This window comes from Bos grunniens, chromosome 17 (genome assembly GCF_055505025.1).
Source record: "Bos grunniens cultivar Pamir isolate PY7600 chromosome 17, Bosgru_T2T1.0, whole genome shotgun sequence".
In the NCBI taxonomy this organism is placed as follows: domain Eukaryota; kingdom Metazoa; phylum Chordata; class Mammalia; order Artiodactyla; family Bovidae; genus Bos; species Bos grunniens.
Window position 1 is genome coordinate 62,677,618 of NC_141181.1, and position 26,155 is coordinate 62,703,772.

Consider the following 26,155-nt stretch of genomic DNA (forward strand, 5'->3'; position numbering starts at 1 on the left):
GAAGAAGGTGTGGAGCAGTAAGTACTCACTTGGGGACTGAACAGGGTTAATCATGAAAGCAGATGTATAGAGTTCCAGTCACGTTGGGCCAGTGCCAAGTGGAGGGTGCTGAGTGCCACAGGAGCCTGTGTGCCCTCTGATACGTGTGTCTGCGAATGTGTATGCATGTGCGTGTGGGTAGGAAGATGGGGGCCCTCTGGGGTGTGCGACCAGGAGGAGCTGGCCTGCCCTTTTGCCATCCTCAGCTCCCTTCCTGTCATCTGTATCTCCCTGAGTCCCCAAGCAGCATCATTCTTTTCTGATCCACTCTGTGACTCCAGGATCTCTATGACTTGTTTCAAGAGGCCTTAAGCCTCTTGTACTTTAGGACAGAGAGGCCTGATGTGTAGGGTACAGATTAACAACTGTGATAGGAACAGGTACCACTCAGGACACTTGCCTTGTGTATTAGACACTGTTCTAAGTTGGGTATTTTATGGGGTTAGAAAGAATGGCACCATAAATGGCCAAGGAATATTCTCTGACATGGCCTCCACCTCAAAAGAGCACGAAAAATGTATCTTTTAAATGTGATCAGTGGACTGTACAGCTAGTCAAATAAATAACCTCCAGGTGACCACAGCCTTTGATTCCTGCTGCAAAACTTAAACTGGTATGAATCTTACTTTATCAGACAGAAACTTGAATTCCAAATACTCTTCTGCATAGGTGGCTTCTTTCAGCCTCTCAGGTAGCAATATAATATCAAGGAACAAAAAGAGAATTTGCCACCTTCCCAAAGAACCACAACACCTCACAGGAGAATACAGGCTTCACCCAAGGGGTGGAGGTTCGTTTTTCTTCTCCTACCTTGTTGTAAGTGTAGGGTGTTGGCGAGGTAGGTATGATGCCAGATTTCTCCTTCTGATGCCTTCTCTGGGCTTCCAGTACCTGTCAGAGTCACACCAAAGGGGACAATTGACTGAACCTCACATCCGTGACCTGCAGCTTGAGACAGACTGCTGTGTTAGAAGGCTGAAGAGGGTAGCCACTGGCAGTTAACAACCAACAATTCTAAAAAATTCTAAATACTTTCAAAAGCCTTTTTTCTCTCTTACTATCAGCAACTTATCAGTATTTGCCTAGGTCAAGGACATGAAGATTCAGTCCCTGAAGGAGATTTATTTCTTCTTCCTGAGATTACTTTTTCCTAGGGGTGTCTCTTAATGCCTCGGCAAGCAGTGAAAGCAGACTTGCTGGTCAGTGGCTCAGGTTCAAGGTATTTGCTGCCATGAAGCACTGGAATCGTCACACGGGTCTGGGTGCTAAGTGCTGCGCGGAGGTAACCACTGCCACCCTTGGGGCCCCCACCGCGGCCCAGCTCTCCACTGCCATGGGGAGTGGGGCTCCTGGGGACACAAGACCAGCGAACCCCACAGAGTTCCATGACGAGACACAATACTGCAGCTCTCTGCAGGCAGGTGTCATCCTTGTACCCAGACACACTGCTACTGTCTGGGCCTTCATGGCCACAGGACCATGCTGCTGACAGCAGGTACTGAACGCTGTTACACCTCGGCCAGCGGCCACACTGCCACCCTGGGCAACCTTGCCTAGGCCACCTTTGATGCCACCTCTAAGACCTACAGCTGTCTTACACCTGACCTCTTGAAGGTGACTATGCTCACTAAAGCTCCCTATCAGGAATATTCACTGACTATCTTGTAAAGACCCACACTACAGTCTCTGTGCAGAAAGGACCCAGGCTCATGTTCTCACACAAGAATAATAAAGTGAATTAATTAAACCTAAAAAAGAAAATACCGCTTACTACGGCATTAAAAATATTAAGGATAAATCTAAAAAGAGATGTGAAAAACCTGTACACTGAAAACCAGACAGATATTGCTGAGCAAAACCAAAGACAAAAATAAATGGAATACAGCCTGCTTATGGGTCAGAAGGCTCGATGCTGTTATATTGTCAGTACTCCCATATTGAACTATATGTTTCAAACAACCCTAGTCAAAATTCAGGCACACTCTTTTGTAGAAATCAACAGCCAATTCTAGAGTTCATATGGAAATGCAAAGAAATTTGAATAGCCAAAACAACTATGAAAAAGAACAAACTCAGAGGGCTAAAACTACCTCATGTCAAAAGTTACTAAGAAGTGTCAATCAAAACAGTATATGATATTGGTATAAAGACCAATCATTGGAACAGAGTAGAACAATCCAAAAATAAACCCACACATATACATCCAACTGGTTTTTGACAAAGGCTGAGAAGCAAGGCAGTGGAGAAAAGATAGCTTTTCAACAAATATATAGGAACAACTAGATATCCAAATGCTTTTAAAAAATGAACTTGGATCTATACCTCACATCTTATACAAAAATTAAGTCAAAATGGATCACAGACCTAAATGTAAAACTTAAAATTATAAAACTTATAGTAGAAAATCTTTGTGATATTGGGTTAGACAAAGATCTCAGATAGAAAACCAAAAGCAGAACCCATAAAATTTTTTTAAAAGTTAACAAACTGGTCTTCACACCAAAATGAAAGACACTGTTACCACCTCACACCAGTCAGAATGGCCATCATCAAAAAGTTTACAAATAATAAATGCTGGAGAGGATGTGGAGAAAAGAGAACCCTCCTACACTGTTGGTGGAACATAAATTGATGCGGCCACTATGATAAATAGTATGGGCTCCTTAAAAAACTAAAAACAGAGCTATCATATGACCCAGTGATCCCACTCCCGGGCATGTATCCAGAAAAGATGATATGTGTGTATGTGTATAACTGAATCACTTTGCTATATACCTCAAACACTGTAAATCAACTATACTTCAATTTAAAAAAAAAAAAAGAAAAGCCACAGACTGGAAGAAAATCTTTCCAAAGCACGTATCTGATAAAGGACTTATATCCAAAACATATTTTTTAAAAAGCTCTCAAATTCAGCAAGAAAATAAACAATCCAATTTAAAATATGGGGAAAACATCTGAACTTATACTTCAAAGAAAATATACAGACAGCAAAGAAGCACAAGAGATGCTCAACATCAGTAGCTATTAGGGAAAAGCAAATTGAAACCACAGTGAAATACCTCTACAAAGTCACTTAAATGGCTAAAATTAAAGACTGTCCATGCCAAATGCCAGTAAGAATGTGGAGAGCCCTGAAACTTTCTGATTGGGAATGTAAAATTGAATGACCACTTTGGAAAACAACTTGGCAATTTCTAAATAAGTTAAATACATCTAACATATGATAGAGCTATTCCACTCTAGATATTTACCAAAGAGAAAAGGAAATAAAGTGTCCATACAAAAACTTGTGTGCAAATGTTTATAAACAGGCTCATTTTTAACAGCCCAAAGTTGAAAACAACCCATCAATAGATGAGTAGATAAACAAACCATGGTATATCCACATCATGGAATACCTTCCAGCAGTAAAATGAAAGAACTACTGACATACGAATAACATAGGTAAATAAACATAATTTTGCTGAGTAAAAGAAACTGCCCCCCCTCAAGAAAGCACCATACGATGTGCTACTTCTATATATAAATCTAGAGAAAATAAAAACTAATCACAGAAAGGCCAAAAGATTTGTACCATACTTCATAACCGAATGTTGTATCCATATTTCACAACAGAATAGCCAATAGACACATGAAAAAATATTCAACAACAGTAGCCATGAGGAAAATGCTGTAATTAAATCTGTAACGAAATAACACTAAATACCTACTAGAATGATTGAGATTATAAATACGAACAAACTTGAGTTAGAGATAAGAAATGGCACAACCATTCTGAAAAAAGATTTTACCTAAAGGGGAGGGGCATGTCTCCCCAAACCTGTAAATGAACATTCCCAGCAGCTTTATTCAAAAAACCAGGAGACAACCCTAAGTGGCCACCACTCAGTGAACAGATAAAACAAATGTGGCTTAGTCATATGATGGAATACTACTCAGCAATAAAAAAGAACTAATTACTGATACACACAGCAACATGAATAAATCTCAAAAACATGCTGAGTCGAAGAAGTGAAACACAAAAGGTACAGGAATTCCATTCTACTGAAATTCTGCAACAGGCAAGACTAACCAATAATGACAGAAAGTAGATCAGTGGTTTTAATTAAGGGGATTAATTTGGGAGCAGAATGACTGCAAAGGCACACAAGATGGTTTCTGAAGTGACAGAACTGTTTTACTTCTTGATTTTGGCAAGGTCCATGCAGAAGTATCCATCTGTCAACACTCATCAAACTACACGAAAGTGTAGTTGCTCAGTCGTATCCGACTCTTTGCTACCCCGTGGAGTATAGCCCACCAGGCTCCTCTGTCCATGGAATTTTCCAGGCAAGAATACTGAAGTGGGTAGCCATTTCCTTCTCCAGGGGATCTTTCCCACCCAGGGATCGAACCCAGGTCCCCCGCATTGCAGGCAGATGCTTTAACCTCTGAGCCACCAGCGAAGCCCAAGGTAGAAGTATTTTTACAGTATACTAATCATACCTCAGTAAGGTTGCTGTTAAAAGAATAAAATGCCTATACCAAATTAAGCAGCCTATGGATTTCTGAAGCTGAGTTCTCCCCTTTCCATTTGTAATATATGCCCACTCATGCTGTAGAATGGAAGAAGTATGAGTCTACAGGTAGCCTGGTGATACATCCTATGGAAGAAACAGCACATGCTTACCTGAGGTGCTACATAATACGGGGTGAACTGAGGCGTCATCAAGTCACCTTGGTCAATTTTGGCAAATCCAAAGTCACACAACTTCACTGGGGCATCCTGAAATCAAACAAATGGGAATCACTGCCCCACAGTTCTCAGAAAATGTTAAAGGAAAATCCAGGTGTAAGACATGTCACCTTGAGCTCTCATGAGTTTCTGGCTGGAACTGGAACCTATGTGTAGCATGTCCGCATGTCTGGATACAAAGATTCGTATTGAGGAGCTGTTCTTAGTAAAACACAAATGAGAGATTTCTGCCCACTCAGTCATCCCTGTTTCCTAACTTGTAAAGGCAGCACTCAAACCAAGATATTAGTCGCATGTGCCCTGGTTCTGCCTATTGTGCATCATCTCTCATCAGTCTAGAGTGCGGCTTCACCCTTAATGTCAGCTTCGTGATAGCCAGAGTCAGTAATCTGTAATCTGGTAGGACATAGCGCATGGGTGTGGGTTGGGGCTGGAGAGGAAAACACCTTATCGGTATTAACCATAAACACAACCATTAAGTTTCAAGGTAACATATAACAGCATAAAGATTCCTGCCCCTTCCCAAAGTCCTTCCAAATGATATCCCAAATCTTAAGTCCTTCTGTACAAACATGTATCAGTATCATCCAAAATGACTGGTACCAGGAGTATGGTAAAATTTCTCTTGAGCCTCTACCAAGGGAACAGATGGGGAAAGTAAGCTGCCGGAAGCACTCTGGCCTAACGCTTCTTCAACATGGATTCAGAGCACTCCAAACATATACACACCAACACACCCATGCACCACTCCTGAACTATGTTGGGAGTAGCGGCACTGAAATACAGAAAAGCAAGTCATCTCACCAAAGAATTATCCTTGAAGAGCAGATTTTCAGGCTTGAGGTCTCTGTGGGCGATGTTCAACAAGTGACAGTGCTGTAGAGCCAAAGCTATCTGGAAAAGGACATAATGGAGCGACCGCATCTTAGAAGAGATTATTCTTGAATTCCCCTGGCTTAGAAAACTCAGGATGCTAAAAAATGACCCTTACTAAGTCAATTAAGACTGTGGTCAGATTTCAGCTTTACAGCAGAAATTAAGACTTACATACCAAGAAATAGAAATGAAGTAAGCTTCATTTAATAGCAACCTATATTTTGTTCAACAAAAAGAAAAATACAACAGGAAAATAATTCTTTGTCAGAATAAACTGATGGTTAAATCCTATATTAAATGGGAAAACAAAATACTTCCACTTCCATTAATGTGAGATGTGATAAGCACTGCAGAGCAAACACTGGGCCAGGCAGTCTTCAACAGGCCTCGTTTCCCCTAGCGGGGCAGTGGCACGAACGCCTGGCTCAAGAGAGACCTGAGCTCTTCAGGGAGCAGGACTTGAAGTTCTGCCTTCAAGAACAACAGAAAGCAGCTGAATGGATGTTTCCATCTGATGCTCCAATCTGCTCATCCCACTGGTTGAAAATGTTGCCTGTTTTGGTGGCTTTAAAGAGGTCTGTTTTTACAGATTATTAGAGCTCATCCTTTAGTCCTAATGTTTGAAAAACACAAGCTATAATTTTTTAAAACCTAACAGAACAGATTGCACCTGTTCTTTAACACTCTGTATGGAACTGTCTTGGCATTCCAAAGAGCAGTTCCACCCTACTAGAAAGGAGGCCTCAAAAAATGCTTGAGGCTCGCAGAAAATTTGGAAGAATTTTTCTTTAAGAACCAACTGGGCCATATGTCATGCTTCTCTGCTTTGCTTGCTTGGTCTAAAGAGAAACCTTTTGAGGGTTTGGCTTTCCATCTCCTCATGAGGTTATTTCCAGTCGGACTCCTAGTATTGTTTGTGAAAAGATCACACCTCTAGCAATAAAACGTGACGTCAGAATAGAAAGAACATATAACCAGGAATACCCTCAGAATTACAAAGACTTTAGAATACTGTTAAAATCTGATGAGAGAAAAGTGACTCAGGAGCAAAAAGTATCTTAAATGCAATTGTCTTAGAATGTGTTTTCATACCACACAGTCTTTTAGGTAGTAGCAGCAGCATCTCAAAGTCCAATAACAGTGGCTTGGAAGCTACCTGCCTAAAGATTATCTACCATCTAAAAAGGAGCTAAGATTACCTTCCTTGCAGAGTTTATTTAAATCTTATGATAAGCAAACAATCGACAGCCACTGAAGAGTACAGCTCCCTCCCCAAAGCAGAAAAGGGGCCCACATTCCTCCTGTCAAGGCATCTTTTCTAATTACATAACAAAGCAGGCAATGAGAGATCAAATAGAGCTTTTCTCCAAGCTTTCTTTTATTCCCCCCACAGTGAAATTGTGCTTGTTAACCAACACTGTTGGCAGTCTGACTGGTACCCGGGGTCAACTTGCCTGCTTTGTTACTTGGCTGGCTTGCTTCTCTGTAAAGTGCCGGTGCTGGCTGATTCTGTGAAATAGCTCTCCCCCTTCCATCATCTCCATTACAATTAAGAGCCGAGCCCTGTTTGAAAGCATTTGATTTTGTTAAGTTAAAAAAAAAAAAACTGAAACATCAAGTAGCTAGATACTTCATCAACAAAACATGTCCTAAGTCTAGTCCTACCAGCCCCTTTGAGCTGGACCCCCTGTCACTACCGGCAGGACACCATGAATAAGGACTAACCCTGAGCTAAAGGCTTCTAAGATGCCAAAAGAAGTAAAAGAATTAGTTTTGAAGACAATGGTCCTTTTGAAGATTCTATACGTGTATATGTATTTTAGGGAAGCTATACTGAAAGCATATTGAAAACAGAATAAGACTTTGTATAGGCTGAGCTGTCTTTGTTATTTATTCGTGTGTGTGTGTGTGTGTGTGTGTGTGTGTAGGGGGGGCGTGGTGTGTACTCGCACATTGTGTGTGTGTGTAGGGGGTGTGGTGTGTGCACGCACATGCGTGTGTCTGTGTGTAGGAGGGGCATGGTGTGTGCACGCACATTCTCTCCCTCCTCGTCTCTATTCTCCACCCCTACTCCACTAGTTTTCCATAGGACCCACAGCATGCCCAGCAAGACAGTGAGATAGGGTTAAACAGCTACTAAATAAAAGCAAAAATTCCTATGTTGTCCAAAAAAAAAAATCTGAATTTTGGTTACCATTCTTTGATATAAATGCTTCCACCTTCCATCCAAATGCTTTCACCAACAGAGCACAATTTTAAGAAATAATCATTTGATTTCCCGTTTTTCTTTACAAATTCATATTTTTCCACCTGGAAAACTCCTGCACATCTCCTTCAAGTCCAAGCCCAGAACAACCACGCTAAGACGCCTCACCCCCGCAGCCTACAGACAGCAGCTCTCCTCCTCTGTAAGCTCAAAGTATTTCATGCGTGCCTGTCCTTGGTCCCTACCACACTGCTAGAGTGACAGGTTCACATCTCAGTCCCCTTGGTACTGAACTCCCTGGAAAAGATTTAGAATGACACCCAATGGTGTCACACTCAATGGGCTTCCCAAGCATTTGGAGGCTAAAGGAATGACATTGATCTCTTCCTTTAAAAGGAATGCCAGACTAAGCAATAAAGGCCTTTTGCCATATCAGCTTCAAGACATCGCCTAGAATATTTGGTCCCCTTTTCTAAATTGAAATAGAATCTGTTTAATCTCCACATGATATGCTTTTTCAAAAGAGAAATTAATCATATATAATCAGGGATAGCGGGGACAGGAGAGTGAGTGAAGTACAGATGAAGCAAGACTGGCAAGGAGTTAATAAATGCTGAGGATAAGTGATGGGCACTTGGGGATTCAGTACATAATTCTTTTACAAATGTTTGAAAATATCCAAAATAAAAAGTAAAGGAGAGAAGAAAAAGAAAGAAGGAAGGGAGGGGAGGGAAGAGAAAGAGAGCACAAAAGAGAAGATCCCACTACACCTTGGCTTACCCATGGAGAGGTGAGCAGGTGACAGTGACCCTGTGTAGTCTTACCTGGGGCTGGACTCATGAGGAAACTGTACACTGTTAGCAAACACTTCAATAATTTGAACTATATTTGGGTGTGTGGCACACATCATGTGCAGACGTACCTTAAAGAAGAACAGAGGAAATGCTTCTGTACATAGGGGAGGCCAGCATTTTCTCTCCAAACTCCCCCACCCCATACCCCTGCCAAAAGTGACCACACTAGGCCTGGGCATGAGCCTATTATGTAAAAAACCTGATCATCTGGAATGACATTAAAAAAAAATGCTTTCATATACAAATTACCTCCTTAATGCTCTTTCCATGAAATAAAAAAAACCTCACCAACAGATGTATTTTCTGCTGTCCTATTACCAAATGAAAAATTCATCTTATTTCAGAAATTATTCATATATCTCTAAGCAAAAGAATAAGTCCTTCATTGCATATAATTAACATGTCATCACCACATCCAAATAATTTTAAACAAATGCCTATTACTGAAAAACTAGAAACATATCTTCAGAGTTCTACAGCACCATTTCAATATATCATTCACTAGAACCTTCCTCATACTATTCTATCTCCACCCTTTTAGGACCTTTTCCAATAAGTAAAAGCTAAAGTAAACCTGACTACTTCAGAGTACAAGAATCACATTAATTGAAAAAGAACAAGAAAGAAGTGGTTTGAAAGGAAGCAAGACTCTATTCATAGCTTTTGGTATTGATGGATGAAGGACTGCTTTATAATAACAACATGAATAGGGAAAAGTAAGTATGAACATAAAAAGAGTAAGTATGAACATAAAATTCTTTGTGCATTTCTGTATTCTCTCTAGGAAGCTGCCTTACTTGTAAAAAGAATAAATTCTTAGGCACTTCAAATATATAGGCAAGTCAAGGCAATAAAGGTTCATACCTCATTTCTAGCTTTTGGACGATCAAAAAGAATTTTCAGTGCAAACCGTTCTTGCGTTGATTTCTTCACACAGACTCTAGATTTGAAAGAAAAAAATTCAATCAGAAATCATCTATGTTACCGTAAAAACTAATCTAACAAGCTGTTCTTTGAGAACTGTACTTCTAATCAAAAATATATCCAGGCACATCAGAACAAACTTGCCCCTAGGGTTAGCAGATGGAAAGGCAGAAAGAGGCATCTCACCCACCCTCCACAGGCCTCAGACACGGGAAATCAATTTGAGGCTGGTTAAGAAAGAAAAAATGGCCTCTGCTGGTGACAAGTGACTCACACAGCGCCTCCCTGGTATCAACATCTTAAATGATCCTGTCACAGACCATGTCACTTAAATATATTTCTACATGGATGAGAAAAAGCCTATCATAAATACTTCGACTTGTTAAATTAAGACTATTTCACAAATCTGGAACACGTAATGCTTCTAACTTTATGTGTATTATGAATGGCCCTTTTTAGAACAGTTTTGTCATGGTCTGCAGCCCACTATTCTTGCCTGGAGAATCCCAGGGATGGCGGAGCCTGGTGGGCTGCCGTCTATGGGGTCGCACAGAGTCAGACACGACTGAAGCGACTTAGCAGCAGCAGGAGCAGCACATGGGTCTCTTACCTAACTGGACCACTAATTCCAGCTCCCAGCTTCTGAGTCCAATTGATATTGTATTCTTCTAAAATGGAGCTTTCCTATTAAAATAAAAAGGGAGGAGGCAGAGAATGATTCTCCAATTAAAAGTTGAATAGTTAGGCAGAGATGGAACAACAGAAGACCGTAACAGCTCAATATCTTATTGATACCTCCTGAAAGAAGCTGGTAAGTAGAGCTTTGTGAAAGGCTATATAATTAGACATTTCACCTAAGTGACTAGGCTAGGCACTGTTTTCCAACAAGAGAAGGCAAAAAACTTGGGGGTGAAAAGAAATTCTTCAGCTCATCTTCAAGATCCATGTGAGTCAATCCTCATTGCTGGTTTTGGGGTGTTTTGGTTGTCGTTTTTTCTTCTTGAGTGTGGAAGATACCCTTTCAAAACTACTGAGGACTTATTTCTTCAAATGGTCAAGTGGATTTTCTAAGATTCTAGAAAGACTGGTCTTATAAATGCTGCTATGCCACAGAGGCCTATATCCTTAACTGATCAAATTGGAATAACTGAATAAACTAAAACGTATTAAGTTCAAATAAAATAACAGTAAATATCATAGTACATTTATTTGGTTTTCAAGTGTTATTTTGAACACAAAGACATACATTCATTGTATAACTATATTCTTTATAGTTTTTTAAAAATAGATTCCAATAGCTTTCCATAGTTCCATATAGAGCTCTACAGCCTAAAGTTTTTATTGAACTCCTGTGTAGTCACTACATACTGGCGTTTCCCAGGTGGCTCACGGGGGTAAAGAATGTGCCTGCAATGCAGGAGACGCAGGCAGACGCGATTTCAATCCCTGGGTTGGGAAGACTCTCTGGAGGAAGTCACTGCAACCCACTCCAGTATTCTTGCCTAGAGAATCCCATGGACAGAGGAGCATGGCGGGCTATAGTCTATGGGGTCACAGAATTGGACACGACTGAAGCAACTGAGCATGCACGCACACACTATATACTGAGCTTCTGTTGCTATGTTTTTAGGCAAGGAAGTCATACATTTAAACTGTGGTAGAGTAAAATTCATTTTTCAGGGTTCCATGGGCAGTACTGAAAATCAACGGTAGACCTTGAGAAGTTAGGCCAAAACTCATGAGACTTTCAAACTGTTTTGTTGCAATGAAAATCTGATAGACTATAGTTAGCAACAGAATCCTGACTCCCAGGTCTAGCAACAGGACATCTGTCCATGTAACACAAACGCACTGAGCAATTAGGAAGTGCCAGACACCAGGCTAAGTTCAGAGATGAAAACAGAGCTTCTATCCAGTGAATATGTAAATGTGTAAAACAAGCTGAGAATAGTCTTCATCTCCATACCTTTCTGCTGCCAGTTTTTTTCTTTAACACTTATTTAGTTGCAGTGGATCTTAGCTGTGGCACACGGAATCTTTGATCTTCACTGCTGCATGTGGGATTCACGGAATCCCTGTTAAAATCCCAACACACGTTTTTTTTTTTCGGTAGAAACTGACAAGCTGACTCTAAAACTTATTTGGAAATACAAAGAACTTGAATAGCCAACTTAATTTTGAAACAGTAAAACCAAGATGGTTCTCATGCTACTCAATTTGAAAACTTACTATAAAGCTTCAGTAATCACATCAGTGTGGCACTGGCACAGACAGTCATATGGATCAATGAAACAGAAAAGGGAATTTAAAAAAATAAAACCAAAAGAATGAAAAAAAGAGAATCCAAAAAATAAACTCATACACTTATGACAACTGATTATCACCAAAGGTGGTTCAACAAGGAAAAGATAATGTTTTGAACAAATGATCCTAGAACAATTCCATTTTGGAAAAGTTTTACAGCTCCTTAAAAAGTTACTGTACTATCCAGTAATTCCACACCTAGTTATTTCCCAGAAGAAATGAAACATTATGTTCACAAAAATTTGTATGGACAAGTTTTATTTATCATTTTATTTATAATAGCTAAAACCTGGAAACAATCCAAGTGCCCATAAAGAGATTCCTCAAGAATAAAAAGGAGTGAACTACTAATGCATACACTAACATGAATGAACCTCAAAAGCATCAGATCAGATCAGATCAGTGGCTCAGTCGTGTCCAACTCTTTGCAACCCCATGAATCGCAGCACGCCAGGCCTCCCTGTCCATCACCAAAGATGATGCTGTGAAAGTGCTGCACTCAATATGCCAGCAAATTTGGAAAACTCAGCAGTGGCCACAGGACTGGAAAAGGTCAGTTTTCATTCCAATCCCAAAGAAAGGCAATGCCAAAGAATGCTCAAACTACTGCACAATTGCACTCATCTCACATGCTAGTCAAGTAATGGTCAAAATTCTCCAAGCCAGGCTTCAGCAATATGTGAACCGTGAACTTCCAGATGTTCAAGCTGGTTTTAGAAAAGGCAGAGGAACCAGAGATCAAATTGCCAACATCCGCTGGATCATGGAAAAAGCAAGAGAGTTCCAGAAAAACATCTATTTCTGCTTTATTGACTATGCCAAAGCCTTTGACTATGTGGACCACAATAAACTGTGGAAAATTCTGAAAGAGATGGGAATACCAGACCACCTGATCTGCCTCTTGAGAAATTTGTATGCAGGTCAGGAAGCAACAGTTAGAACTGGACATGGAACAACAGACTGGTTCCAAATAGGAAAAGGAGTTCGTCAAGGCTGTATATTGTCACCCTGTTTATTTAACTTATATGCAGAACATCATGAGAAATGCTGGACTGGAAGAAACACAAGCTGGAATCAAGATTGCCGGGAGAAATATCAATAACCTCAGATATGCAGATGACACCACCCTTATGGCAGGAAGTGAAGAGGAACTAAAAAGCCTCTTGATGAAAGTGAAAGTGGAGAGTGAAAAAGTTGGCTTAAAGCTCAACATTCAGAAAACAAAGATCATGGCATCCGGTCCCACCACTTCATGGGAAATAGATGGGGGAACAGTGGAAACAGCGTCAGACTTTATTTTTCTGGGCTCCAAAATCACTGCAGATGGTGACTGCAGCCATGAAATTAAAAGATGCTTACTCCTTGGAAGGAAAGTTATGACCAACCTAGATAGCATATTCAAAAGCAAAGACATTACTTTGCCAACAAAGGTTCGTCTAGTCAAGGCTATGGTTTTTCCTGTGGTCATGTATGGATGTGAGAGTTGGACTGTGAAGAAGGCTGAGTGTCGAAGATTTGATGCCTTTGAACTGTGGTGTTGGAGAAGACTCTTGAGAGTCCCTTGGACTGCAAGGAGATCCAACCAGTCCATTCTGAAGGAGATCAGCCCTGGGATTTCTTTGGAAGGAATGATGCTAAAGCTGAAACTCCAGTACTTTGGCCACCTCATGCGAAGAGTTGATTCACTGGAAAAGACCCTGATGCTGGGAGGGATTGGGGGCAGGAGGAGAAGGGGACGACAGAGGATGAGATGGCTGGATGGCATCACTGACTCGATGGACGTGAGTCTCAGTGAAAGTCAAATACATAAGACTACATGTATATAATTTCAATTATTTGGAATTTTTAGAGAAGACAAAATAATAGTGACAGAAAGCAGATCAATAAAGTTGTCTGGGGTGGGGAGTGAGTGTACAGGCTGACCACAGTGAGGCAGAATGAACTCTCAGGGGAAGTGGGGAGTGTATGGAAAAATTCTAAAGCTGGATAGTGAAGACAGATGCACAACTCTAAGTTTACTAAAAATGACTGAATTATACACTTATCTTGGGTGAACTTTATCATATGTGAATTATAACTGAAATTTTTTTAATGTTTTTTAAAACTACGGAAATGAATTTTTATTAAGTTCATCAAATATTAAAAACTGCGATATACAACAGAAAACAAATATGTAAGGCAATTTCTAATCCCATAATCCCCAAACGCTCATTATCCAGGTTTAGCTAAGTGACCTGGGAGTTCTGAAGTCACGGGCTATGGCAGGAGAGACAAAACTGAGAAGACAGAGCCTATGGTTGTAGCCAGCTGGCCTTATCCTAAATATTTAAGAGTAATAGGATGATATCTTAAAGTCCAGTCAACCCATTCTCAGGTAACGAGGCAGCAGAAGTTTAAATGTTGTAGTGAAAACCCAGGAAAATAGCTTTTCCAGCTGAACTCTAGAGGTCTCAGTTCTCACCAAATGAGGGACAACCTCAAAAAACCAAAACAATGAATATAAGACACCACAAACCAAAAGTTTTAATTGATGTGATGCTGGCTTGCTTCCAAGGAGTATATCCTATTCAGTACTGGTTGTTAGATATTTTCAAAAACTTCACTAATTGCTGGGAGCCAGCGTGAGGAACTCCGCCTGTGGCAAAGGTCATGAGGAAGGAGGCTCGGCATACACAAAGGCGGGATCGAGCCTCAGGAGTCCCCCTGGATATTCTCGAGCATTTACCCCCAAAACCAGAGTCTGCCTACTTTACTGTTTTGTGCTGTCACCTCTGACTTTACGGGAGGCTGTCCCCGACCACCATCTCGCTCTCTCTGAAAAAGAGTTAACTTACAGCTCCAGTTAATAAAGTTCCTGGGCATAATAGGGAGTGTTTAAATCCAAACCCCTCAGATGGCTCTCTAACTTGCCTGACCAGTTTACCCGGACTCCTACAGCTATGCATACGATTGTTTACAGTCTCCCAACCACGAGAGGCACGGGAAGCTTAAGATATTCAAATAGCTTAGAGCCTCTCGGAGAGTTAGAAGCTGTCAGAATACAACTAGTAAAAGATTTCATTGATGAGCCAATGCTTGCTGCCAAGTCTCAACATCCCCTGTATTGTATCCTTGAATGTGTATTAATTAATATAGTTGGTATGTAGAAAAAATAAGGAGTGGCCTTGGTGTTAGCAACTTTAGACCCTTAAGGTAATAAATTCTTTCCTTTGTTGTAAACCCACTGCACCTCTGCCCTATAGGAATGCAACTTTATCTAACACCTTAGGAGGATGGCGCCAAACTTTAAAATAATTACTCTTAGAGAAAATAAATCTTACAGTTGACAAACCTTTGTCAGAGTCATAAAATGTTAATAGGCCTTCTGGCCAGAAGATGATGTAAATGACCTAAACCATTTGTATACAATAAGTTTGCAGAAAAGAAATGCTGGTTTTGATAAGGATCAAAGACTGCTGACTTTGCATGATTTCACACCCCCTATTATCCTCTATGTGCAACTTATGGTATAAAAGCCCCTGTTGAAAATAAAGCTACGGACCTTGCTCATCGAAGCTTGGTTTCCCCATGTCATTCTTTCTTTCAACCTCTGGCTGAGTTCCCATCTGGAGCACGGAGGCCCGCCAAGCTTACTAATTTTGCCTGTGCTTCTAGGATCCGACCGGGGAGGCCTCAGTGTCTCCTCTCCCACGGGAGAACGGAAGGACACCTGTGGCCTACGTAAGTGGTGCAAACTTCTTGTCTCGAAGTTTTATTGGTTTTCCACGTAAACCAAGTTACTCAGCCTCTTTCCTCCACTGAATTTTCCTACTGAGCTATCCTCATTCTATTACTCTTTATATCTTTGATTAATATTTAATTAAAGCCAGTGTACTCGCTGACGCCATCTCCCCTTCGAATTCCCTGGATCAGCCGGGGCTGGACCCTGGCCCTGGCAACCAATCTGTATTAGGTTGAACACATACAATTGGAAGATTCACCAGTGATCTACTAATAAGTACAAGAAGAAAAGCTTTAAAAAAAGTAAGAAAATCAGGTTGGACAATAGTGACCAACTGAAGTAAACTACATACAGTTCTTTCTGAACCATTCTTAAGTTGCTATGAGCTAATATCCATTGGGTTCTTACTAAATGTTAGGTATTATAAGTACATTTTTATTAAATTCTCAAAAAAAAAAAACCCTGAGCTGGGGAGATTTTTTATCCTCTTCCTATGGATGAAAAAACTAAGTGACAGAGAAGTAAAGTGACTTATTCAAGGACACAGCTAAATGAATGGCGAGGCTGAGATTTCAACTCATGAGTCAACCTGGAGAAACTACTATAAGCACTCAGTAACACTGCTTCCCCGTTTATGTATTTGCCCACTAGAACTATGTATCTCTTCTGCTCAAAACTCTCTCAGATTTCCCTTTCTACTCAGGGTCAAGCCAAAGTTCTTGCAATGGCCTAAAGGCCCTATGTACTTGAGCTTCTGGTTACCTGGCTCCAACATAATCTATACTGACCCACTGCATTCCAGTCACCCTGTTGTTCCTGGGTCACAGGAGACCTGCACCTACCTCAGGGCCTTTGTATCTTTTGTTCCCACTGCCTATAATATTTTTCCCCAAGACAATGGAGGTTTGCTCCCTCATTCCCTTCAAAGCTTGATACAAATGTCACCTCCTCAGGAACACCTTCCCTGCCCACCCTTCCTAAAATAGCACTCTCCACCTTTTTTAATGTGTGCTCAGTCAGTAAGTAGTGTCCAACTCTTTCACGACCCCATGAACTGTTGCCCACTAGGCTCCTCTTTCCATGGGATTTCCCAGGCAAGAATACTGCAGTGGCTTGCCATTTCCTCCTCCAGGAGATCTTCCCAATCCAGGGATAGAAATGTGTCTTTTAATTATAATCACCTGACAATGTTTATTAACTAACTCCACCATCTAGATAGAAGATCTACAAAAGAGGGACAATCTAGGGCTCTTGACTTTGCTTCACAAGTGCCCAACACAACACCTTGCACAAAGCAAATAATGCTAGCTGAATTTAAAAACCTGCCAAATGTATTTTGATTCACAACCCAATCATATAACTTTAGGCAATACATGATGCTATACCAATGAAATCCAAACCAAAAGAAAAAAAAATGTATCTATCAAAGCAGTCTTTTGGATCCTTTAATTCTATCATTTAAAATCTGATATTTCTTAATGTATATGTTCTGTCTTGATGCCTCCTTTAAAAGGTGAATTTTCTTTGAAATGACTGATGACTTCTATAAACTTTGTAACCCCCAAAATTGTTAGAAGTGGAAGTTCTTAATTAGATATTGGTAGTAGTGATTGTGTCTTGATGGGGAAAATAACCCCGAGGTGCCCATCCCTCAAGAGAAAATGAAATTCCTAAATGCACAGATTTGACTTAATACTGTAAAATAAGTAAGTAATAAATATCAAACTTTAAGCTTCAGTGTTCAATTTACATAAGAAACTTAATTTCCTCAGTACAGCTGAATGGTAACTTTCTGACTCCTAGTGACTTACTGCCGCAATGTTTGCCTGTTTAAAAAAAGTAAAAAGCAGGGTTTTTTGTTTTTTTTTTCAAAATTTTATTTGGGCCACTTTGGAACACTCATATTTGCCTTTTTTTTTTTTTTGGTTAACAGAGCGGTATGTAAAGGACACCATTAGCTCCTCCTAAATAAACTCAACGCCCCCCAGGAGAAGGAAAAGGAAACAGGAAAAGGGGAGGAACCACACGGAAAAGTGAAAACAACCTATTTGCCAAAGGGCAGGTTTTGTAAGGTGAAGCACCTCCTGCTGAAACTGCAGATTTCAAACAAATCTGGAGCGAGGGGTAAGATCCAACTCTCCAAGTGCTGTTGCAGCAGATCACCTGAAAACAAAATCTAATGGTACTTGGGGAGTGATCGAATAGAGAGTATCAGGGCGCCCTACGTGCTACTCCCATCAAGTATCTCCACACCACCCACCCTCCATTCTAGGGAAGTACAAATCACATCCCGCTTCAAGTAGGTAAGTCGGAGGGAGTCGGACGTCCCTCCCGCGCCCTCCACAAACCCTTTGCCCTCAGCGCTGTAAAACGCAGTCCACGGAACCCAGGAGTTGGAACCCACGGAACTGAAAGCCGGAGTTGCTGGAATCTCTAAGTTCTCTCCGTTTTCTGAGGCTGAAGCCGAGAGGAATGCCAAAGAGACAAAGCGGGGAGGCATCTCCCCCAACTTACCTTGATGGCTTTCTCCATATCGCTCTCCGACATGCTCCGCGGGGCCCGCAAGGCCGGGAGCAGCGGAGGCTGCGCAGCTGCCCGATCCCACCGCAGCCGGGGGAACAAGGGGCTCAGCGCTCGGGGCCCTGGGTCTCGGGGAGACGGGCAGCAGTCGCCCCCAGGAACCTGAGGGGACGAGGGCCCCGGGGCCGGCTCGGCTTCGGCAGGCGGCTCTAGGCTGGCGGCGGCAGCAGCAGCGGCTCCCGGGAACAAGTCTTTGTGCTGGGCCCCGCGCGGCCGCCTCCCGGCCTCATCCCCGGCCGGGGAGGCAGGCTCCCGGGGCAGGGCGAGGCGGGGAAGGCCCCGATCAGGGGCGCTGTGTCGGGGCCTCGCGGGGCCGCCGCTTAGGTCCGGGTTCGCCAGGTCCTGAGGAGGAGCCTGCGCCTCCGCCTTCGCCGCCGGCACCGCCGCGAAGCCGAGGCCGAGCCCGCCGCCGCCGCCGCTGCTGCTCCCGCTGCCGCTTCAGCACCACACATCGCCGGGACACCCGCGCCGGGCAGCCCGGCCGGCCGCCCGCCTGCCGGCGTTGTGCCCCGCCTGAGCTCTGGGCCGCCCCTCCTGTCGCCCGACTTCGTGTCCCCACGGCTCCACGCGCCCCTCGCCGCGGTCAGCTGGGGTTTCCGAGCCGCCCGCGAACCAAGCAGTCGACTTGCAGGCGTCCGCCAAGGCCTCCCCAAGGTGGCGCCACACCCAGGACAGGCCCCGGGGCCCTCCGTAGCGCTGGCGCCGAGCTGATGACGTAAAGGGGTCAGGGGCCGGCGGGGCGGGGCTACGGGCCCTCACCAGCTGACTCTGGTGCCTGCGGGTGGCACTACAAACTAGTTTGTCCCTGCGCAGTGGACAGGGCTTCTGGCGCGGGAACTGCCCTACGGAAAGATCCGGAGATAAACGACTAGTGATGCAGGCTTGGAAACTGAGGCTCCGGGCGGGTCAGGCGGTAACAAGAGTTCTATATATAATAATAGCAATAATAGTTATATATATACGGTGCGTTTACTTTACGTGAGGCTCTTTTCTTCCCTTAGTTTGTCTCATCTTTATAAAGTAGGCATTTGGCCCTTTGAGCTAAGTGTGTTCTTGTTCCCTGTTAACAGGTGAGGTAACTGAGGCTGTCAGAGAGCGAAACTCATTTGCACACAACTGCGGACAGCTGAGAAGTGGTCAAGTCGGAACTGGGACGCAGGTTTGTGCTCGTTACTCAACCAACACAGATGACTTTTTTTTTTTTTTTTAATGCCTGGCTCGAGAAAACAAGTAATCAATGAAAGCCGGACACTAAAGCCTTTGCCTATCAGCATCCCATCTGCGGACCAAATGCTGAACTGGGTGCAGGCCCTCCCTCTCTGCAGCCCCTAGGCTCTGGCGGCGGGGAGCAGCCTACAGCTCATGGGGTTGGCCTGGGGGCTCTGGAACCAGCTCTGCCGCAGGGGCCCCCCAGATCTCTGACCCCAAGGCTCGTTCGCTCCGCTCTTCCTCATGTCGGCATTTAGCTGGGTATCTTTCCCTTTCGGAAAGTGGAGTAGCCAGCAAATTCAGGCTCCCATAGCTCCGTGGGAGAGAGGAGGGCCTCACCAGATGCGGCTGCTCTTCTGCCAAACCTCTCCTGGGCAAGGGGAGGTGGAGATTAGGGGTCGGGAAGTGGGGGTGGAGAAGCCAGGCTATACCAACAGCCTGTCAAAGAACCTTGAAAGAGTATTTGGTTAATCACCTCTTGGTGGTTCTTCATTCATTCACTTATTTACTGAGCACCGCTGTGTGCCAGGCCTACTCGACCCTGGGGAAAAAGTAGAAAAAAGACACAGTACCTGCTCATGGATTTTTTTTTTTTTTTTTTTTTGAGAAAGAGCAGCAGAAACTAAAGAAAGAAAAGCAGTTTGTGGATACTAAGAAAGTAAACAATGCTGAGGTAAGAGAATTAACTGGGTGTCAGGACTTTTAAAGTAGAGGATCAGGAGAGGTCTCCCAGGTGGCAACCCTGATGCTGAGACCTCTGATAAATGAGAAGGAACTGTCTATGGAGATCCAGGTCACTTTCTGGGCAGATGAAACAGCAGTTGTAAAAGTGTTAAAGTAGAAGCTAGGTAAACGTGGTCAAGAAGCAGCTCGGTCATTGTAGCTGGAGCAGGGAGAGTAGGAGAGAGCAGTAAAGGATGAGGTCGGAAAGGTGAAGAGGGTTGTATCATCTACGCCAGCGGTCCCCAGCCTCTGGAATCTGATGCCTGACCTGAGGTGGAGCTGATATAATAATAGAAACAAAGTGCACAGTAAGTGTAATGCGCTTGAATCATCCCGAAACCATCCCCTCTCCCCTACCCTGGTCCGTAGAAAAATTGTCTTCCTAGAAAGTGGTTCCTGGTGCCAAAAAGGTTGGGGACTGCTGATATACACCTTTAGGGTCATGATGAGAACTTTGGATTTTATTCTAAGCCACTGGAAGGTTTTAAACTAAAGAGGGGTCTGATCAAATTTATGTTTTTAAAGATAAGACTCTGCTGTATGGAGAATTAAATACGGACAAGTGAAAGTGGAGACGTGAACAGTTATTAAGAGGCTGTTGGAATAGCCCAGATTATTATGATGCTTGAACTAAGACAGTGGCCATAAAGATAAAGTAGATTGGTTTATGATGTTTTGGAGGTGGAATTGAAAGAACTTCCTGAAGAACTCCATGAGGAAGATGAGAATAAGAAACAAATCAAGAATAATTTTCAGGACTTCCCTGGTGGTCCAGTAGCTAAGACTCTGAACTCTGAATACCTCAGGCCCAAGTTCAGTCCCTGGCCAGAGAACTAGATCCCACATGTGGCAACTAAGACCCAGGGCAGCCAAATAAAAGCAATAAAAATAAATACTTTAAAAAAAGAATAACTTTTAAGAGACCACCTTATGCAACTTGCATAGATGGTGGTGCCATTCGGTGAATGAAAGACTTGATGAGAGTGAGAAATCTAGAGTTCTTTTTTATCTGGTTAATTTGAGGTTCTTGAGGAATGTACCAGAGAATTGGACACATAATGGGATATATTTTGCGGTGCAGACATAGTGTCCTCTTTATTGGCCATACACCTACAGGACATTCTCCATCCCCCATAAAGTCGGTGTGGCCATGTGTCTATGCTCTCCCACAATGGAAAGTGAGCAGAAGACGACGTGCATATATCCAGGCCTGGCCTGGAAAATCTGTCAACAGATGCTCTCACTTACTCTGCCAGTTGGAAGATGATGACCAGGTTCTGGAGAAGGCAAGACTTTAAAATGGAAGATACCTGGATGGAAGAGAACTCTGCCCTGTTGATCTCAGCATCCTCTCAAGATTGTTATATGAGAGAAGAATGAAAAAAAAAATCTCTTGTGTTGAGCTTTCATGTATTTACAGCTTTTTGTTATAGCAGCTTTGCCTGTTGTAACACAAATAAGAAAGTAATTCTGCAGTGAACTGTGGGAGAAAATTTTGAAATGACTTGGATTAACATTATCTACGACAGTTAGGAAATAGAAGGTGCCTTGGTTTCTTTGGTTCTTTCAGTAAGAATTTCTCAGGTCCCTCTCCGTGCCAGGCACTGTGCTACATAGAGATTCAGAGATGAGGTCTGAGCCGTACGCATTCTGAGTCTCGCAGCTAAACTCAACATCTCTCATCTGCAGATGTTGTCCCTCTATCTAGAAACTTTCTCTCCTTGGCACACAGAGGCCAATTCCTACGTGTTCTTCAACCACATTCTAAATATTAATTCATCAGAAAGACTGGGCCTAACCCTGGTGTTTGTATGCTCAGTCACTTAGTTGTGCCCAATTCTTTGTGACTAATTGGACTGTAGCCACCAGGCTCCTCTGTCCATGGGATTTCTCAGGCAAGACTACTGGAATGGGTTGCCATTCCCTTCTCCAGGGGATCTTCCCACCCCAGGGACTGAACCCACATCTCCAACACTGGCTGGCAGATTCTTTACCACTGAGCCACCTGGGAAGCCCCAGGCCTGACCCTTCAGTTCAGTTCAGTCGCTCAGTCGTGTCTGACTCTTTGTGACCCCATGGTCGCACACCAGGCTTTTCTGTCCATCACCAGCTCCCGGAGCTTGCTCAAATTCATGTCCATTATGTCGGTGATGCCATCCAACCATCTCAGCCAAGGCCTGACACTTGGTTCAGTCTAAATCAATTATTCGTATTACCTCATAATTCACTTCCTTGTACTTATCACAATTTTAATTTATATATCCACTTTTTTTTCTTTAGGGTCCTCTCCTCTATTATATTAAATATTCTCAAAAAGGGAAGGAATCTTATCTGCATTATTAGTTCCATCCTCAACACCTAGCCCACAGTAGGTGTTTGATAAATATTTGTTCAAGAAATCAAGGAACGTGGTAGACAGCCTAAGATAACCCTCAGAGATGCCTATGCCTCTTGGTATTCATGGTCTTGTGTAATCCCCTCACTGTGCTCATGGGCTGACCTAGAGACTCACTTCAAATATTGGGCTCTCATGTCTGAGATTAGATTACAAAAAGGCTGTGGCTTCCCTCCTGGGTACCCCTCTCTTGCTTTCCCATTCTCTTCCCCATTTGCTCTGAGGAAAGCCAGCTCAAATGTGAGCAGCTTTATTAGTTTCCTGGGGCTGCCATAGCAAATTACCATAAACTAGGTGACTTAAAACAATGGAAATTTATGCTCTACAGTCCTGCAGGCCCAAAGTCTGAAATCCAGGTGTCAGAAGGGCCCTGCTCCCTCTGAAGACTCTAGGAAGGGTCATTTCTATCTCTGCCAGCTGCTGGTGGCTCCCAGCAGTCCTTTGGCCTACAGGTGTATCCCTCTAATCTCTGCCTTGATCTTCACATGACCTTCTCCGTGTGCCTCTGTGTTCCTTCCTCTTCCAAAGACACCAGTCATTGGATTTAGGGGTCACCCTAACCTAGTATGACCTCATCTTATCCTAACTAATTGCATCTGCAGAGACCTTTCCACATTCTGAGGTTCCATGTGACCAGGAATAGGGGAGAGAATGCTAGTCAGCCCACTATTGTTGCCCCTAGGGGGGCCCACATGTCAAGGAACTCATGTCTCACCAGCTGTCAGTGAGAACTGGAGGCCTGGCAAGTGGTCACGTAAGTGAGCTTAGCATGGATTCTCACATAGTTGAACCCTGAGATGATTGCATCCTTGGCCAAGAACTTGATTGCAGCCCTCTGTACCAGAGGCACCCAGTTAAGCTATGTCCAAATTCTTTACCCACAGAAACTGAGATAATCCATGTTTTTAAAGTGCTAAAGTTAGGGGCCGTTTGTTATGCAGCATAGATAACTAACACAGATGTTGGTGCCTGAAAGAGGGGTGCTATCATAACAGCTCCCTAAAATGCAGGAGTGGTTGGGAACCAGGCAGTGGGCAGAGGTTCTAACGAGTTTGACGAGTGTGTTATAGAAAGCCTAAATTATCTTGAACAAACTTAGCAGATAGAGGTCTGGGCTTTGGTTCTCCAAGTGTGGCTGCCAGACCAGTAGTATGGGGCCCTTAGTAGATGTACAGTAAATATCTCTTCTTGGGGCCATAAGATTGGAAACCAGGAGTGTATATCACTGAAAAAAAAATCCTTTTACCATGTTCATTTCGTTTTCAGAAAAAATTAATAAAAACAATGACTATCAGTTACTTTTTATTCTTCATGAAGTAGCTGAATGAGTGGGACATGACTGGAGGGACTGTGAGGGAATGGAGGCCCAGAGGTAAGGCAATTTATTTTTTTTAATTAAGATTAAAATCCATGTAACATAAAACTGACCATTTAAAAGCGAACAGTTCAGTGGCATTTAGTACTCAATGTTGTGCAAGTATCATCTCTATCTAGTTCAAAGACATTTGTTCAAAGTTCATCATCCCCAGGGGAAACCCTTACCTGTTCTGCAGCAACTTTCCTTCTCTCCCTAGCTCCTGCTGTTGCTACTGCTAAGTCGCTTCAGTTGTGTCCGACTCTGCGCAACCCCATAGACAGCAGCCCACCAGGCTCCCCCGTCCCTGGGATTCTCCAGGCAAGAACACTGGAGTGGGTTGCCATTTCCTTCTCCAGTGCGTGAAAGGGAGAAGGGAAAGTGAAGTCGCTCAGTCCTAGCAGTGACCAGTCTGCTTTGTCTCTTTGGATTTACCTATTCTGAACATTTCATAAACATAGAATCAGACAATATGTGGCCTTTTATGTCCAGCTTCTTTCCCATAGCATCATGTTTTTGAGGTTCATGTATATAATAGCATGTATCAGTGCTTCATTCGTGTTTTATGGTTAAATAATTTCATTATGTGAATGGGCCACATTTTGTTTATTCATTCATCTGTTAATAGACATTCAGATTATTTCCACTTTGGGGCTGTTGTGAATAGTACTTCTGTGAACATTCATGGAGAAGTTTTTGTTGGAGTCCCTGTTTGCTGTTATTTTGGGCGTGTGACCGTCGCCTTTTGACTCATTGCATTTGTCTAGGTGTTGCCCATATACAATCACGAGGCATGTAATGCCATCTTGTATTTTGTTTCAACCATTTTTAAAACTGAAGTATTGCTCAGTGGTAAAGAATCTGCCTGCCAATGCAAGACATGTGGGCTCAATCCCTGGTTCAGGAAGATCTCCTGGAGTAGAAAATGGCAACCCACTCCAGTACTCTCGCCTGGAAAACGCCATGGACAGAGGAGCCTGGCGGGCTGCAGTCTATTAGATTGCAAAGAATCAGACATGACTTAGTGAATGAACAACAACAATAGTTAATTTACAATGTTGTGTTAGTTTCAGGTATACAGAAAAGTGATTCAGTTATATAGATATATTTTTTCAGATTCTTTTCCACTATAGTTTATTGCATGATATTGAATACAATTCTCTGTGCTACACGGTAGGTCCTTGTTACCCTTTAGTAATTGTAAGTTTGCTGTGAGTCTTTTCTGTTTTGTAAATCAGCTCATTCGGGTAACACTATCTTTGAAAGACACCAGCCTGATCATTTGGTCTACCTGTCAGATCTCGGAGAGGATAGCGCTGCAGTTGTACTTACAAACACAAGGTGGCACCTGGACTTAGAAAACCCCACATCAGCCCCCTTCTCAGGGCTGCAGGAAGTTCTTTGCGTCCTCTATTCCGCCATTTCCTCTTGGACGCTGGGCAAGGCCAAAGGCAGAAACACCAGCTTTACACCCAATACTCCTGTGACTGACCCACATCTAAAAACCCAGAGAGATTAGGTTGTTCATAACCTGAGAACTTTGTTTTTGCTTCCAGACAGCTACCTAGTGTTCTAATAGGTTTCTGTCACTAAAAGCCAAGGAGATTAATGGGTCTAGGATGTCAGAATCAACATTACAGACATTTTCTTAATAGCTGGCATTTCTTTTGTTATTTGTCAGTTTAAGAAGCAGATTCTCTTACCATGAGTCTGATTCACAGGGATGCGGGCAAGAAATATTACATTTCTCTGTTTTCTCCAATTCACCCCAACAGGGTTTTCAGCAGCACTGGAGTATTAAAAGGTTGGCAGTTCCAATGTCTTAAGTCCTCTCCTTCAGATAAGAGCACCACTTTTCTTTGGGGATCCACCCGTCATTTTCAGCCTCAAATAGACTAGAAGGGCCTCCAGGGCTCCAAGGGTGGACGGTTAGAACTCAGGTCAAGTGATCACTGCAGCTTTATCGATCCGGCCACTGGTCGAGGGAAGGGCAGGACGTCACATCAGTTGGCATGAACCTGAGTCTTTGCTGGGGCTAGCAAACACGGACCTTCTCCTAGCCAGTGGACTTGGGCCTTGCCCGGTATGAGATGAGAGCTCTTGAAGTCAGTTGGTTCTTCTAAGAATCCAGACCCACCAGAACCAAAATGGGTATGGTTTAAACATGGAGAGCTGGAGCCAAGAGATGGAAACTTTTTGAACTTCTGGATCAAGCCACGGTCAGAGCCGAGA

The 26,155-nt window shown here is 43.0% G+C and overlaps 1 protein-coding gene and 1 long non-coding RNA gene across 33 annotated transcripts in view; one reads left to right on the forward strand and one right to left on the reverse strand.

Annotated features, from left to right (window-relative positions):
- The window catches only part of MAPKAPK5 (MAPK activated protein kinase 5), a 33,653-nt gene extending 14,738 nt beyond the window's left edge, over window positions 1-18,915 (reverse strand). For 2 of the 12 annotated variants that reach the window (XM_086348187.1, XM_086348186.1), the window contains exons 1-8: window positions 18,177-18,915; window positions 10,248-10,321; window positions 9,578-9,653; window positions 8,684-8,781; window positions 7,108-7,216; window positions 5,582-5,671; window positions 4,712-4,807; window positions 850-930 (exon numbers count right to left, since the gene is read on the reverse strand). In XM_086348187.1, coding sequence (XP_086204313.1) covers window positions 850-930; window positions 4,712-4,807; window positions 5,582-5,671; window positions 7,108-7,216; window positions 8,684-8,781; window positions 9,578-9,653; window positions 10,248-10,321; window positions 18,177-18,209 — 657 coding nt within the window. In that variant the 5' untranslated portion in view covers window positions 18,210-18,915. Of the gene's footprint in view, window positions 1-849; window positions 931-4,711; window positions 4,808-5,581; window positions 5,672-7,107; window positions 7,217-8,683; window positions 8,782-9,577; window positions 9,654-10,247; window positions 10,322-17,706; window positions 17,826-18,176 lie in introns of all 12 variants that reach the window. The other 10 variants (XM_086348197.1, XM_086348196.1, XM_086348193.1 and 7 more) reach the window with 8 other exon arrangements.
- LOC147355570 (uncharacterized) overlaps window positions 17,761-26,155 on the forward strand; it is a 57,207-nt gene continuing 48,812 nt past the window's right edge. For 4 of the 21 annotated variants that reach the window (XR_015144623.1, XR_015144628.1, XR_015144629.1 and 1 more), the window contains exons 1-3: window positions 18,960-19,155; window positions 19,313-19,401; window positions 20,059-20,124. This is a non-coding gene — a long non-coding RNA (uncharacterized LOC147355570). Of the gene's footprint in view, window positions 17,966-18,959; window positions 19,206-19,312; window positions 19,402-20,058; window positions 20,125-26,155 lie in introns of those variants that run through there. The other 17 variants (XR_015144632.1, XR_015144634.1, XR_015144633.1 and 14 more) reach the window with 11 other exon arrangements.